General features: G+C 42.2%; 1 protein-coding gene across 5 annotated transcripts in view; it reads left to right on the top strand.

Moving 5' to 3' along the window:
* LOC124862752 (centrosomal protein of 112 kDa-like) overlaps positions 1–15,685 on the top strand; it is a 194,053-nt gene that overhangs the window by 86,622 nt on the left and 91,746 nt on the right. For 4 of the 5 annotated variants that reach the window (XR_007036996.1, XM_047356857.1, XM_047356856.1 and 1 more), the window contains 2 exons: positions 4,598–4,705; positions 14,777–14,959. Coding sequence is in view for 4 of the 5 variants with exons in the window: in XM_047356857.1 (XP_047212813.1) it covers positions 4,598–4,705; positions 14,777–14,959 (291 nt within the window). In the remaining variant the exon portion in view is untranslated. The remainder of the gene's footprint in view (positions 1–4,597; positions 4,706–14,776; positions 14,960–15,685) is intronic. The other variant, XM_047356858.1, reaches the window with a different exon arrangement.

The following is a 15,685-nucleotide window of genomic DNA, read 5'->3' as shown; positions in this document are numbered from 1 at the left end:
GCAAGACTGGTGAAAGATTGGTTTGATGAACATGAAAGTGAAGTTGAACATCTCCCATGGCCTGCACAGTCACCAGATCTAAATATTATTGAGCCACTTTGGGGTGTTTTGGAGGAGCGAGTCAGGAAACGTTTTCCTCCACCACTATCACGTAGTGACCTGGCCACTATCCTGCAAGAAGAATGGCTTAAAATCCCTCTTACCGCTGTGCAGGACTTGTACAGGTCCTTCTCAAAAAATTAGCATATTGTGATAAAGTTCATTATTTTCCATAATGTCATGATGAAAATTTAACATTCATATATTTTAGATTCATTGCACACTAACTGAAATATTTCAGGTCCTTTATTGTCTCAATACGGATGATTTTGGCATACAGCTCATGAAAACCCAAAATTCCTATCTCACAAAATTAGCATATTTCATCCGACCAATAAAAGAAAAGTGTTTTTAATACAAAAAACGTCAACCTTCAAATAATCATGTACAGTTATGCACTCAATACTTGGTCGGGAATCCTTTTGCAGAAATGACTGCTTCAATGCGGCGTGGCATGGAGGCAATCAGCCTGTGGCACTGCTGAGGTCTTATGGAGGCCCAGGATGCTTCAATAGCGGCCTTTAGCTCATCCAGAGTGTTGGGTCTTGAGTCTCTCAACGTTCTCTTCACAATATCCCACAGATTCTCTATGGGGTTCAGGTCAGGAGAGTTGGCAGGCCAATTGAGCACAGTGATACCATGGTCAGTAAACCATTTACCAGTGGTTTTGGCACTGTGAGCAGGTGCCAGGTTGTGCTGAAAAATGAAATCTTCATCTCCATAAAGCTTTTCAGCAGATGGAAGCATGAAGTGCTCCAAAATCTCCTGATAGCTAGCTGCATTGACCCTGCCCTTGATAAAACACAGTGGACCAACACCAGCAGCTGACACGGCACCCCAGACCATCACTGACTGTGGGTACTTGACACTGGACTTCTGGCATTTTGGCATTTCCTTCTCCCCAGTCTTCCTCCAGACTCTGGCACCTTGATTTCCGAATGACATGCAGAATTTGCTTTCATCGGAAAAAAGTACTTTGGACCACTGAGCAACAGTCCAGTGCTGCTTCTCTGTAGCCCAGGTCTGGGGAATGCGGCACCTGTAGCCCATTTCCTGCACACGCCTGTGCACGGTGGCTCTGGATGTTTCTACTCCAGACTCAGTCCACTGCTTCCGCAGGTCCCCCAAGGTCTGGAATCGGACCTTCTCCACAATCTTCCTCAGGGTCCGGTCACCTCTTCTCGTTGTGCAGCGTTTTCTGTCACACTTTTTCCTTCCCACAGACTTCCCACTGAGGTGCCTTGATACAGCACTCTGGGAACAGCCAATTCGTTCAGAAATTTATTTCTGTGTCTTACCCTCTTGCTTGAGGGTGTCAATAGTGGCCTTCTGGACAGCAGTCAGGTCGGCAGTCTTACCCATGATTGGGGTTTTGAGTGATGAACCAGGCTGGGAGTTTTAAAGGCCTCAGGAATCTTTTGCAGGTGTTTAGAGTTAACTCGTTGATTCAGATGATTAGGTTCATAGCTTGTCTTGAGACCCTTTTAATGATATGCTAATTTTGTGAGATAGGAATTTTGGGTTTTCATGAGCTGTATGCCAAAATCATCCGTATTAAGACAATAAAAGACCTGAAATATTTCCGTTAGTGTGCAATGAATGTAAAATATATGAATGTTAAATTTTCATCATGACATTATGGAAAATAATGAACTTTATCACAATATGCTAATTTTTTGAGAAGGACCTGTATATGTCATTCCCAAGACGAATTGACGCTGTATTGGCTGCAAAAGGAGGCCCTACACCATACTAATAAATTATTGTTGTCTAAAACCAGGTGTTTCAGTTTCATTGTCCAACCCCTGTATGTGTCAACGTGTTATTTGGTAGTAATGGAAGAAAACAGACCTTTTACTGGCCTACCATTGCAAATGTAAACATTTGAATTTGCTAAACTGCTTGGACTTTAACTACAACTGTGCGATCTGGTCAGATGTGCCTAAGATTGGACTTTTCTCCCTGTGGGTTTGGAATATTACAAAGGATGAATACATGGAAAAGCACTCAATGCCTTTAGGCATGTTGCGGGATCTATAATGATGTGGGTCCTTTTTCTCTTCTAAAAGCCCAGGAAACCATGTTAGAGTGCATTGCATCATGAACTGTGGATCTTCTGACAGGATAGTGATCACAAATTCATACAACCAAATCAACACAGAACCGGATAATCACACAGAAAATTAACCTTCTTTGTGGCCATCTCCGTCCCCACACCAACTCCAACTAAAAACCAGTGAGGTGAGACAGAACCCAGCACTTTGGAAAATCTAGAGTCTTCTCTCTGTAGGAGACTAAGTCCTATAGGCCAAAGAGTTTTGAACACATTGAAGTACAGACAGAAAGATACCAATAACTGTGGTGCCTTTGATTTTGTTATACAAATGTTATAAATGTTATTTCCCCCACTGTTTAATTGTTGGAAAATTAAAAGTTGGCTTTTTCTGAATGTAAATAAGTGTTAAAATTCTTTAAATATTTAAAGAGTTTTTACACATCTTCACCAGCTGGGTTAGTTAATGGGGTCTAGGTTTATTTATGCTTAATTAATTCATCCCGGCCATTTATACAAACACACATTTCTGCAGTAAAAACGTTAAATTCTCTTCACCTTTTAACTGCTTTACACAAAAAAAAAAAAATCTATATGTTGGAGCCAGGAACATAATCGCCCTCGGGCCATTTGCTCTCATTTGGTGAGCCTGAATAAATGAAATGAAATAAAATCCTGCTCATTAAACTTCTCTGCTAACACTTACTGACCTCACAGGTTGTAAGTGGGCAGGACATCGAGTGCTCAGGTTCCAGTAGAGAACGGGCTGTGCACAATAAGCAGTTAGACTAATTAGTCCAGCAGCCGGTGCTGCGTGGGCTGCTGCTTATTGGAAAAGTTTACCAGTCAATATGTACTCCATGCAAAACATGTGATGCAGTCTATAGCTATAGGCAAATTCATTTTTTGTCGAGTTGTGCTGTGTGTGGTCGTAAATGGTTTAAAGTTCTCCGTGTTTTGCAAGTTTTAGTTGCTGATTGGTGAAGTTTTTCCCTTAATCGCTGCGTTTGGGGGCACTTGGGTGTAGGAATATAAGAGATAGTGTGGGAGTCGAGTTTATGCACGGTTATTTGTGGGCGCACAAAACAACCATTGTTTCCTAAGACTTAATTTAAAGAAATTAATTATGCCATTATTTCTTTTCCTCTTGTTTTGTAAAGTCCTGGCCCTCCTTAGGTTATAATATTACTGGATGGATTCATCGGAGAGTTTTTTTTTTGTTTTTTGTTGTTTGTTTTTTTTTGGGGGGGGATTGCCTGAACATGAGTATTTTTGAATATTTGAAATTGAAGACTTGTTTTTTCCCTATCCTCTTAAATGCAATACTTTCCCTTCTCCTTCTCCTTCTACTGTTCTCATCCTTCCATCCTCTCACTCACTCCTTCTTTTCCTATTGAGCCCCTGGCATCCCAATCTTCAATCTGACTTTATCCTCAGCCCACATCAAAGCCGTGGGAGCGCAGAGCAGTCTCCTCTGCATCCCTGTCATCTTCTCTCCCTCTTTTGCTTTTTCCTCCTCTTCCTCCTCCCCACCCTGCTTTTGCATCCTCCTGCTAAGGCTTTAATGTTGTGGAAAGTACTTCAAAAGAAGTTTTTCAGTCTTTTCTCGTCCTCTCGTCATTCCTTTCATCGTCTTTCTCTTCTCTCTTTTTACAGATGGTGTGATATCTAAATGGATTATCTGCATCACTCCTGTCTCTATTTTTAAAAGAAAAATCAGCTTCTCACATTTAGGCCGCAGTTAAAAGGAGGATTCTGCCCTAATTTGGTTTGAAATAAAGGAGAAGAAGCAGCATCGCTGTATGGATCTCAAATCTATGTTGCGTGGAGAGTTCAAAGAGGTTTTAGGATTCTAAACAGATTAATAAAGAGCGCATTAAGGATTTCATAAGTCTTACAAACAGCATAGCTGAGATGTTTCTGTAAATTACACCTTTTGTTACTTTTCAACACCTGAAAAAAGTATGAAAACTGTTGGCTGCGAGGAACTTAAAAGGAGCTGATAGTGTTTAATCTCTCCTCACACACCTCATATTCACTTTACCTTGTATGAATAAGTTAATATAATTTGTATATTTAACTAGTTTTATATTTTATATCTTTAACGTCGTCTTATTGAAACAATACTTTTTGCATTGATCCTTGATTAATTTGAAATCCTGGAGAAATAAGATTTAGAATAGCTCCTTCAGAATCTCCTAGAGAATGGATAATGAAATGTTAGTATTCAGTCTTAATATATATATATATATATATATTTGGGGATTTATGAGATTAGGCAATTTATAAATATTAATCGACTTAAATGCAGTTAAACTCTGCTACATATTAGTAAAGGTGAATTGTCACATGTTTAGCAATACTGGAATTTGGATGGGATTTTATCATCAGACAGTGAAAAAATTGTGAACTTTTTCTCTTGTTGTCTTCTTGTTTCACCACCAGATGGAGAAGGTAGAAGAGGACCTGGTCCGTTCCAGAACCCTAAGGGAGAACCAGGCCAAGGAGTTCTCTGAGCAGCTAGATGCACTGAGACTAAAATACGAGCAGCAGGTCTGTTTGAGGCTGGAACTTTCTGTTCTTGTTGCTTTTGTTTCACATCCTAACATTCCCTATACGTTGTGAGTGAAAGCTTGGTCCGTCGGGGATGACATCAATTGAAAAATAATTCTCGTTACTCTTTCCTATCCGTTCTGCTTGATTTCTATCTCATGATAAAGGACACGCTTTACATTAAGCCTCGATTCCAGCTCCATAAGTATTTTTACCATGGCTTTTTGAACACTAATGCAGGCTGCATGGACGATGTATAGTTATTTTATTATTTTTCTCATTTTAGAGTCAAAATATCATTTTCAAAACACACTGACTGATGACATTAGATTTAATTAAACCAACAAATTCAATATTCTTCCAGGCAGCTGATCTAATTATTTAAAGCAAGGAAACTCTTTAGACTAATTTAACATACTTCTCATACATGTTGAGTAACTGTGAGTAAAAACACCTAAAAAAAAAAAAACATAATAAAGACATAACAGCACTCTGTTGTACAAACCCTGGTTAGTATCTGTAAAATACCTTAAAATGAATAGGATTTTATTACCGTTGCATAGTCACGCACTTCAAAATTGAGAAAAATCTATGAACAGTACATTTATTCATTGAAGGAAGAAAAAAATCACATTAGGAAATAAGTGTTTTATAAAGTCACATGTGCCAGAAATATTGGCACCACTACAGTCAAATGACTGACAGTCATTTTCTATACCGTTTCTTCCATTGTGGGTCGCGGGGAAGCTGGTGCCTATCTTCAGCAGTATATGGGCTGGAGGCATGGTACACCCTGGACAGGTCGCCAGTCCATCACAGGGCAACACCACTAACAATTCCTATAAAATATAAGAATTTATTTTATTTATACACTGCTCAAAAAAATAAAAGGAACACTCAAATAACATCCTAGAATCTGCTTTTCTATAAATGAAGGTTGGTGCAGAGACGTAAAAGGGCTGGGAAAAACATGTAGTCCGGATCTGGAGTCATTTTCCATAATCTGTAAGCCATTTTATTCACCGAGAGAGTTTTCCTCGTTTATAATAATTGGCTCATATTTTCCACCGCATGGCTGCACTTCTGCCGCGGAAAAACATCTTGCTGAGCTGATTACAGACCTGGAGAAAAAATACACGGACTCTTTCATCATAATACTGGGAGATTTTAACAGAGCAAACTTCTCCCATGAACTCCCCAAATACAGACAGCATATTAAGTGTCCCACCAGAGACCAAAACACACTGGACCATTGTTACACAGCTTTAAAGGACTCATATCACGCTGTTACCAGGGCTGCTCTGGGTTTTTCAGATCATTCTCTAATCCACCTCATCCCAACCTACAGACAGAGACTAAGAGCTTCCAAACCCAAGGTTCACACTGTTAAGAAGTGGACTGAGGAATCAAAGCAGATACTACAGGCCTGCTTTGAATGCACAGGCTGGACTGTTTTTGAAACCTCAGCCACTGACTTAAACCAACTAACTGATGTGGTGACATCATACATCAGTTTCTGTGAGGACATGTGTGTGCAGACCAAGACCTTCTGCACCTTTGGGAATAACAAGCCATGGTTTACTCCACACCTCAGAAATCCGCGCAGGGAAAAGGAAGAAGCTCACAGCAGTGGAGATTGGACGCGGTACAGGCAGGCCAGGAACAAACTAACAAAAGAGATCAAAGCAGCCAAGAGAAGCTACAGTGAGAAGCTTAAGAACAGCCTTTCTACTGGTGACGCTTCAGCTGTATGGACTGGTCTGAGAAACCTGACTGCCTATAGGAGACCCCCCACCTATCCTGAACAGAGTTGTCTCCTGGCAAACCGTCTGAATGGCTTCTACTGCAGACATGACAAGAAGCCATTCACACCTCAAATCATCCCCTCTACATCCCATTCAGGAACAAATTCCTCCCATAAAGCAACCAAACCCACCATCAGATCCTCTGCCTGCACTAAAGATCTCTGAGGAAGATGTAAACAGGCTCTTTCAGCGCAAAACAAAGAAAGCTGGAGGACCTGATTACTTCTCCCCATCATGCCTGAAAGCCTGCACACATCAACTTGCTCCGATCTTCACAAGGATCTTCAACAAATCACTGGAGAAATGTGAGGTCCCCTCCTGCCTCAAACGATCCGCCATCATCTCGGTTCCCAAGAAACCCACCATCGTAGGATTAAATGACTACAGGCCTGTAGCCCTGACGTCTGTGGTCATGAAATCCTTTGAGCGGCTGGTGTTGAAGCACCTGAAAGACATCACAGGCCCCCTGCTGGACCCCCTGCAATTTGCTTACCGAGCAAACAGGTCAGCAGATGATGCTGTTAACTTAGGTCTACACTTCATCCTGCAACACCTCAACCACCCAGGGACGTACGCCAGGATCCTGTTTGTAGACTTCAGCTTGGCCTTCAACACCATCATACCAGACATCCTCCACCAGAAGCTCACCCAGCTCAACGTCCCAGCCTCCACCTGTCAATGGATCAACAGCTTCCTGACAGACCGACAGCAGCAGGTGAGACTGGGGAGCATCTTCTCCCGATCCAGATCAATAAGTACTGGTGCCCCCCAGGGGTGTGTTCTATCCCCACTCATCTTCTCTCTGTACACAAATGACTGCACCTCATCGGACTCGTCCGTGAAACTCCTTAAGTTTGCAGATGACACCACTGTCATTGGACTGATCCAGGACGGTGATGAGTCTGCATACAGACAGCAGGTGTATCGGCTGGTACACTGGTGCGGTCAGAACTACCTTGAACTGAACCCACTCAAGACTGTGGAAATGGTGGTGGACTTTCGAAGAACACCATACATACATCCCTCACCATCCTCAACAACACTGTATCGGCCGTGGACCACTTCAGGTTCTTAGGAACCACCATCTCTGAGGACCTGAGATGGTCTTCACACATAGACACTGTTCGAAAGAAGGCCCAGCAGAGACTGTACTTCCTGAGGCAACTCAAGAAGTTCAACCTTCCACAGGAGCTGTTGGTTATCTTCTACATTGCCATCATTCAGTCTGTCCTGTCTTCATCCATCTCAATGTGGTTTGGATCATCAACAAAACAGGACAGGTCGAGACTGCAACCAATAATCAGGACTGCAGAGAGAATAATCAGGACTGCAGAGAGAATAATCAGAGCTGACCTTCCCTCCATCCAGGACTTATACAGGTCTAGGGTCAAGAAAAAAGCTGCTAAAATCTCTGCAGACCCCACACACCCTGCACATAAACTGTTTAGAGTTTTACCTTCAGGCCGTCGCTACAGAGCACTGTTTACTAAAACCAGCCGCCACAAAGACAGTTTCTTCCCCCAGGTTGTTTCTCTGATGAACATTCAATAGAGTACAGAACAACAGCATACAGATGTTGCAAATGCACCTTTTTATTATATATGTGTATATTGTACATTGTAAATTGTAAATTTGTATATTCTGTAATGCAAAAACAGAACAAAAGAGCAAAGTGTACCGGAGTCAAATTCCTTTTTTGTATGCACGAACTTGGCAATAAAGATGATTCTGATTCTGATTCACATGGAGGACCATGCGACCCTCCAAAGAAATGCCACCTGTGAAGAATACAGGGTGCTAGTGGCAAATTTGCCAATCCTGGTGTTCTCTGGGAAATGCCAAGTGTCCTGCACGGTGTTGGGCTGTGAGCACAACCCCCATTTGTGGACGTCGGGCCCTCCTCATTAGATACCATCCTCATGGAGTTGGTATCTAACCGTTTGTGCAGACACATGCACATTTGTGGCCTGCTGGAGGTCATTTTGCAGGGCTCTGGCAGTGTTCCTCCTGTTCCTCCTTGCACAAAGGCGGAGGTAGCAGTCCTGCTGCTGGGTTGTTGACCTCCTACGGCCTCCTCCATGTCTCCTGGTGTACTGGCCTGTCTCCTGGTAGCGCCTCCAGGCTCTGGACACTACGCTGACAGACACAGCAAACCTTCTTGCCACAGCTCGCATTGATGTGCCATCCTGGATGAGCTGCTCTACCTGAGCCACTAGTGTGGGTTGTAGAGTCCGTCTCATGCTACCACGAGTGTGAAAGCACCACCAACATTCAAATGTGACCAAAACATCAGCCAGAAAGCATAGGTACTGAGAAGTGGTTTGTGGTCCCCACCTGCAGAACCGCTCCTTTATTGAGTGTGTCTTGTTAATCACCAAAGATTTCCCACTGATGTCTTTTCCATTTGCACAACATCATGTGAAATTGATTGCCAATCAGTGTTGCTTCCTAAGAGGACAGTTTGATTTCACAGAAGTTTGATTTACTTGGAGTTATATTGTGTTAAGTGTTCCCTTTATTTTTTTGAGCAGTGTATTTTACTTTTCAAATTGATCAATGCCATGGTGCTTTTATTTTGTAATCCATGACTTCCTGTTATCACAGGTTAGAAATATGTAAAAAAGAGGCCCGTTTCTCTTAGCCACTCTTCAAAATCGAGAAGACAAGAGATCTTGCCATTCAACTAAGGCAGTTGGTGTTAATCTGTGATGCTCTGGGCCAGTTTATCTTCTAAATAGTATCATGAACTCTTTCAAAATCAGGAGATTTTACCTGAAAATTCTGATGATCTCTGCCAGAACACTGGAAATGGGTCCTTACTTGGTCTTTCGACATAATGATGGGTCAAATCAAGGCAGACATGGTAAACCTGATTTAACATTCAACAACATTCTTACATTATTTCATGTGTTATACTTACTGAACAAATGTACTCAAAGGTTCGATTTATGATTGTGAGATTTATGCAAATGCAATAAACTGCTCAGAATTATGATGGGGTTCTGCTTATGCATTTACAGATCTCATCCTATAACACATTTATTGTTAAATTGTTCATCGGTTTTAAAAATGGTAAATGGCCTGCACTGCATAGTGCTTCATCAAGTCCAAGTGTCATGATTTGAGGGTGTTTGGGTCTTTGTTTGGGTTCAAGATATTCTTATTTCCAGTTTACGTTTTGGATCTTGTTTCTGTTTATTATTTTCCTGGCTGTGGTTTAGTTTCTAATTGTGTTCTAGTTCTTGTTCTGTACGTTATGTTTTCCCGATTAGTTTGTATCCTTGAATTTTTGTTTTGCTCCAGCCGAGTTTTGTTCTCTCTTGTCTGTTTGCAATTAGATTCATTCGGTCCGCTTGTACCTTGTTAATCAGTTTTGTTTTTTCGCCTGTACCATGCTCCATTTATGCACCTTCATTGTGTTCATTCCTCGCAGAAACATTTTGGATCACGTCATCCTGTTTTCAGTCAGTTCATGCTGTTCATGCCAAGCCTGTCCATGCCTGTTTTTGCCATCCCCTTCTGAAGTGAGTTTCATTTATTAAATCATTCACTCACCACCTATGCTTCCTGCTCGTCTGCATTCCGGGGTTCTCCTCTACACCAAACCTGACACCAAGGACTTTAGCACCTTACACTACAATCAGTCATCTACCCATACTCACATTGTAGCCACAGCTGCCCTGTGGCAGAGTGACAGAAGTAGGACTGCCATACAATTGGCACCACCGGGCTCTGACCACCATCAGCAGATAAGGTGGATAAAGTGTCTTGCCTGAGGAGACAATGACTGAGACAGACCGAATCGGGCGTTTGAACCGGCAACCCACCGGTTACAGGACGAGCCCCTACTACATGAGCCACTGTCACCCTACAGAAAAGAAAGGAAACAATAATGGGTTTGCCCATCGCCCCATGTTACGATGCACAGTGTGACACACCATAAGGACACAGCACTAACTACTGTAACATCTCTATTTCCCATCTGCATCTGCGGCGTGATTGCTTTCCAAGCACCAAACCTGTGCGGTAATAGGCGTGCTAACACTCATTTTCATGCCAAATGCAGTTTAGGCTGCGTGTAATTTGTGGTAGATTGATGTGAATGGAGGGGTTTCAAGCCAGGGTTATTTCCAAGGAGAGGAGAAACCATGCCCTTACTTATTTGCATCACAGCTGAACAGTTATGTTAAATCATAATAACCATTCCTTTAAAATAAAAAGGAGAAAATGTTCCAATACTGAAGAGTTGGCGGAAAATACACATATTTCCACAAATATCAAACAGTGCTGGTTTGAAGAAAAAGGCAATTTAACTCCTTGTTTTAATCCATTAAATGTGTTTTTAATTCCAAACTATAATGTGTTGCCTTATTGGACAACACATTCTATCTCATGCATTAGAAAAAAAGAGTTCAACAAAATGATTTTTCAAGCTATGTTCAAGTGATGATCATCGAAGCTGCTTCTCAGAGAGGAGATGAGGCTGACATGAGGACGACTGAACATGTCGAACAGAAACGCTTTTGTCTATAAGATAAAAACCCAAAGACGATTGATCTGTCTGTCTCATGAGAGTGGTTGACATCAGTCATTAGAAAAGTGCGTTTGAATGGACAGGAAGGGGCTGTATTATTTATGAAAGCCATTTCACGTTGAAGCTTTGCGGTACATTGTTAGTTCCCCATCTCCCAGGCCTGCATGTGTGTGTTGTTTCCACTCCAGAGAGATTGGTGTCACAAGACTGAAGAGGTCACGGTACTGTAGTCCGTTCAGAAAAGCAAACTCCCTCCAGGGCGGCTTTAGTGGTACTTTAAGAGGAGAAATAGATGAGAGGGGAGCTGTTGGCCAGCTGACCCTCCACGCTGTCAGGCACCGTTTCTGAATCTGGCTTAAATTCAGAGAGTTCTTATAGCTGGTTTGGAGTCAGCAGCTTAACATGCTTACTCTTCAGCTGTCAGACTAGAGCATTAAATGAGAAAGAAGTCTAAACTATTGACATATAGATGTATAAACAGAAAGAAATATGCTTCTATTCACAGTCTGTGCAATCAAGCGCTACAGTGAAGAGAAGATGTTTGCCTTTGTTCCTGTTCTCTCTGTTCAGATATTAACTCCAGCCTTTTTTTTTCCAACAGTCATTCTCTTCGTTGGCTCTTGTCCTTCCTCTTCAAAGCGAAAGAAGCCCGTTTACCTCACTTTCCAATCTCTATTCATCCATCACATTCAGAGATCTCTGTAGCTCCAAGCTGTGCTTATGACTGACTCACTGTTTCTTAGAAAACCGCCACACATGTCCCTTAAAGAACCGCAGCACCTAGCAACCTTCACTGCATACTTAATGTCACATCCAGGCTCCTTGCCGCAAATGCGTTCTGTCTGCCTCTCTCCTTTATTCTTTAATCCTGCAGCTGATCGATCTTGTCCATTTCTTTATCCAGGACACCCATATTTCGATCTCCACTAATCTCTGTCAAAGTTCATCCTGCTGAGGAGGTCTTATCAGCCCGTCAGCTGTAACTTATACACTCCTTCATAAGTCTAATGTTTCCGGTGGGGCAGCAGATTCTGTCTGGATTTCCAGCTGTTCAGTTTTTGAATGAGAAGCCGGAAGAGGCGAGGCACTTTATCTGTCGGGTTTCCTTCAGGATCAGCATCACCAGTAGCAGCATATGGAAGATCTTCATATTTTAGCTTTCATGTTTATTTATTTTCTCGTTTTTAGTTGAAGTCGGATTGGATAAAAACGTCTACTAACTGCATGAACATAAAATATAATTTAATGAAAAAGAAAAAGTGGCAAAACAAAATTGTGACCTATCTAAGCCAGACTGTTAGAATACACTTTCACATAAATGCCTCCTACTGCCCACCTTTCTCTCGGGATGGTTGGCAAAGCTAGAGTGCCTTTTAGAAGTTTACATAAACTCATCATGGCAGGGTTCCTAAGCAGTCTGGAAAGGTCTGGCAAAATATTTGTATTTCCAGACTTTAGTCCCTTTTCTATTGTCTAAATGATGCCCTTCCTTCTTTCCTTCCTTGAGCGTTTGTGAGGGGTTGTCCTGTTCTTCCTTCCTTGTGTACTCATTTTTGTCCTCACTCCATCATACCCCTTTTACGTTCCTTCTTCTCTTCCAGTTGCCTTTATGTCTATCTTTCTTTGTGTTTTCCCTTCTTTCTGTCCTTATTAAATTCGCAGGGTCCTTCCTTTGTCCTTTCACTGCATCCTTTTGCCAGTCCTTATTTTTGTATCCCACCTCCCTTTTATCTGTCCTTCCTTCTTTTGTGTCCTTATTTCTTTCTTTTCCTTCCTTTGTTTGTTTCCTTCCATTTTTAGTTATTTATTTCCTTCTGTGTATCCTGCTTCCCTTCAAATTGTCCATTCTTCCTACCTCCTTGTCTTCCTAGTGCTTCTGTTTTTCCATTTCTGATCCTGCCGGTAGCATGTGTAAATCTTGCTCACTGCACACACGTCTGATACTAACTCATGCTGAATATTTGTATAATAGATTGAACAACGGTTATATAAAATGCAAAGGAATCCTGTCAGGACCATGAATGTCATTGTAGTTTTCGGGATTCAGCCGTGTTTTTGGACTGTTCCTTTTTCAGGGCCAACTGATTGTACAACTTACAAGTCAGCTGCAGTGATTTAAAAAAGTGCACACGCTTAAAATTATTTAGAATTTTCTTTAATCCACACAAGCTTCTTGGTGTATATTTCAACCCTATTACCAAATGGTAAAACCCATTTAAATTAGTTAGCATGCCAGCACATACTCTACTTCTGAGGATAAGGTCATACATTTTCTATAGGGCTGAGTTCTGGGCCACTCCAGAAGCCTAGTGTTATCCTGCCTTATCAATTCCCAAAAGTAGTTGTGCTTTGGTGTGTTTGGGATTATTTTCCTGGTGGAACACCCAATTATGTCCCAAGTTTCAACCGTGTAGCTGTCGATTTTAGGTGAAGTTTATGAATTTTGAGATGATGGTATTTAAATGTCTGACAGACTCTGTAAATCAAAAATGCAAGATTAGATAATTGGATGCCAAAATGTCCTTGAAATCCAGCTTCCTGTAGATATTACCTCATTCATCACCCTGTCTGAATAGTGCTCTGTGTTTATAGCTAGTGCCATGGACAGAGCAGACATCGGGCACAGTGGCTGTCGATCTTCGCTCCTCTGGCAGGCCAGGTAGGGTGCCGTCATGCACAATGTGTGAGGATTAGCTTCAAAGCACAGAGGCAAATGGGCCCCGGGCCCCTGCTGTCTTTTCAGGGCTTGGGCTGGGCCTGAGCGGTGGGATGGTGTGGGGGTCGCTTGTCCCCCACTTCACCACAGGGGAGTGGGAACAGAAGAGAGTCTGGGAAAGACTTGGGAGCTTCACCGGCGAGGCTCACATCCCAGCAGGTGACTCCTTTTACAGCTCAGCTAAAAAACAGACTTGCTTCAGCTGACAGGATGATTAAACCTTGAAAAATTGGACCTTTTTGTACCATTAGAAATGTTTTCCTCAATGACATTGTCATGTTTTGGGTTGAAGCCCTTGTCAGACCTAAGTCTTCAGGATGTTCATGTTTCAACCTAACCTTCCTTTTATAACATTTTCATTAAGCCTTGCTCGTCGATGTTAGAGTTCCCCCTTTAAACCTTAAATACCCACCGATCGCCACACAAATCTCATCTTCTAAACTTTCAAATTGAAACCGCTGTAAAAGTTCTGTCAAGAATCGTTAAGCGTCTTCCTCTCAAACTTTCTTACTTTTTTGGGTTTGGATTATAATAATCATCATATTCTTCACCTAAGCCGATTTTCACATTCTGTCAGGCGCATAGCATGGGGCATGGGGTGGTTACCGCAGCCAGATGGCTAACCCCTACCAGCTTTCTTACATAGCAGAAACTAACGGCTCTTTCATATGGCGAACTCAGAATGGGACTTGGACATTAAGGGCCAGTCCGTACAATTAGCAGTGGGAGCCTTGAGGGTTTGGGGGAGCAGTATAGATGTGAACACGTCCCATCATGTCTTCATGTCTGATGATGTGAGGATGCAAAAAAAATTCTGCGCTAATTTTTTTTTCTTCCACATTCCTTTTAGTCTTGCCTAATTAGTCCAGTACTCTGGTTGGATGAAAGTAGTGGAAGAAACGGGACGAAGAAGAGAAAGAAGAAAAAAAAAGTAGATGGACAAGTTGTCATGACGACAGGGTTTAGAGCGCGTGTGTTGGCTGATGAAGTCTCTTTTTGCCGGCTTGTCCAATCAGATGGCTGAGCAGCGCGCGCAGCACGAGCAGGAGAGGACGTGGCTACAGCAGCAACACAACTCGGAAAAGGACAACCTGGTCCAAGAGCAACAGCGGGAGGCGAGCAGCCTGGAGAGGCAGGCCAGGGCCACCCTGCAACAGCACCAGCAGCACGCTCAGGAGTGGAGGAAGCACGATGCCCAGGTAGGGGGTCTCGACAGATCCATCTTCATAGACGCAGACACACACACCAACACACATGGTGACCCGCCGCTCTCCCGTGGATAACCATTTCGTATTTTGCCCATTGACGTTGTCCTGGGGTTTTAAAAGCACAGCAGGCTGACACACTTTTAACCTGAAGCCAGACGGGTACTGACTCTGAGTGTGAATAATTTTTCAGGTTGCTGCGTATTTCGCGCGAGAACTTTAAATATGTATGTTAGAATAGAAAATATTTATAAACGAAGGCATGTCTTGGTGAAAATACAAAGAAAACTAAAAGAAACATGACAAATCTAAGGGACAAAACAACAAATCTAACTTTTATTATTAGTTTCTCATTGTTTAATTACCAAAGCACGTTTCTAGATGCAACAAAAAAAATTAAAATGCTAAAGTTTCCAGTTCTGTCTAGCACCAAGCTATATTGTGTTTTTACTTTTAAATCTATATTTTTAGACGCCCGGTGATCTTCCCAAACTGCAGGCGAAGTGTATTTTTTTTACGGGGCTTTGTCCTCTCACCGCAGGTAGTCGTCTCCTTCCAGAAAGCGCAGTTAATTCTCTCATTACTGCATTTTTATTCACAATGACTGTATAAATTCTTGATCTGAATCAATGGATGTGTCAGACATTGAGGGGGCTATTCTGTTAAGATATACCCCAAAAGCAGCAGGTCTTCAGGCTAATGCCCTCCGCTGGGTCTTGG

This window comes from Girardinichthys multiradiatus, chromosome X (assembly GCF_021462225.1).
Source record: "Girardinichthys multiradiatus isolate DD_20200921_A chromosome X, DD_fGirMul_XY1, whole genome shotgun sequence".
NCBI lineage: Eukaryota > Metazoa > Chordata > Actinopteri > Cyprinodontiformes > Goodeidae > Girardinichthys > Girardinichthys multiradiatus.
This window is presented reverse-complemented; position numbering and strand designations above follow the sequence as displayed.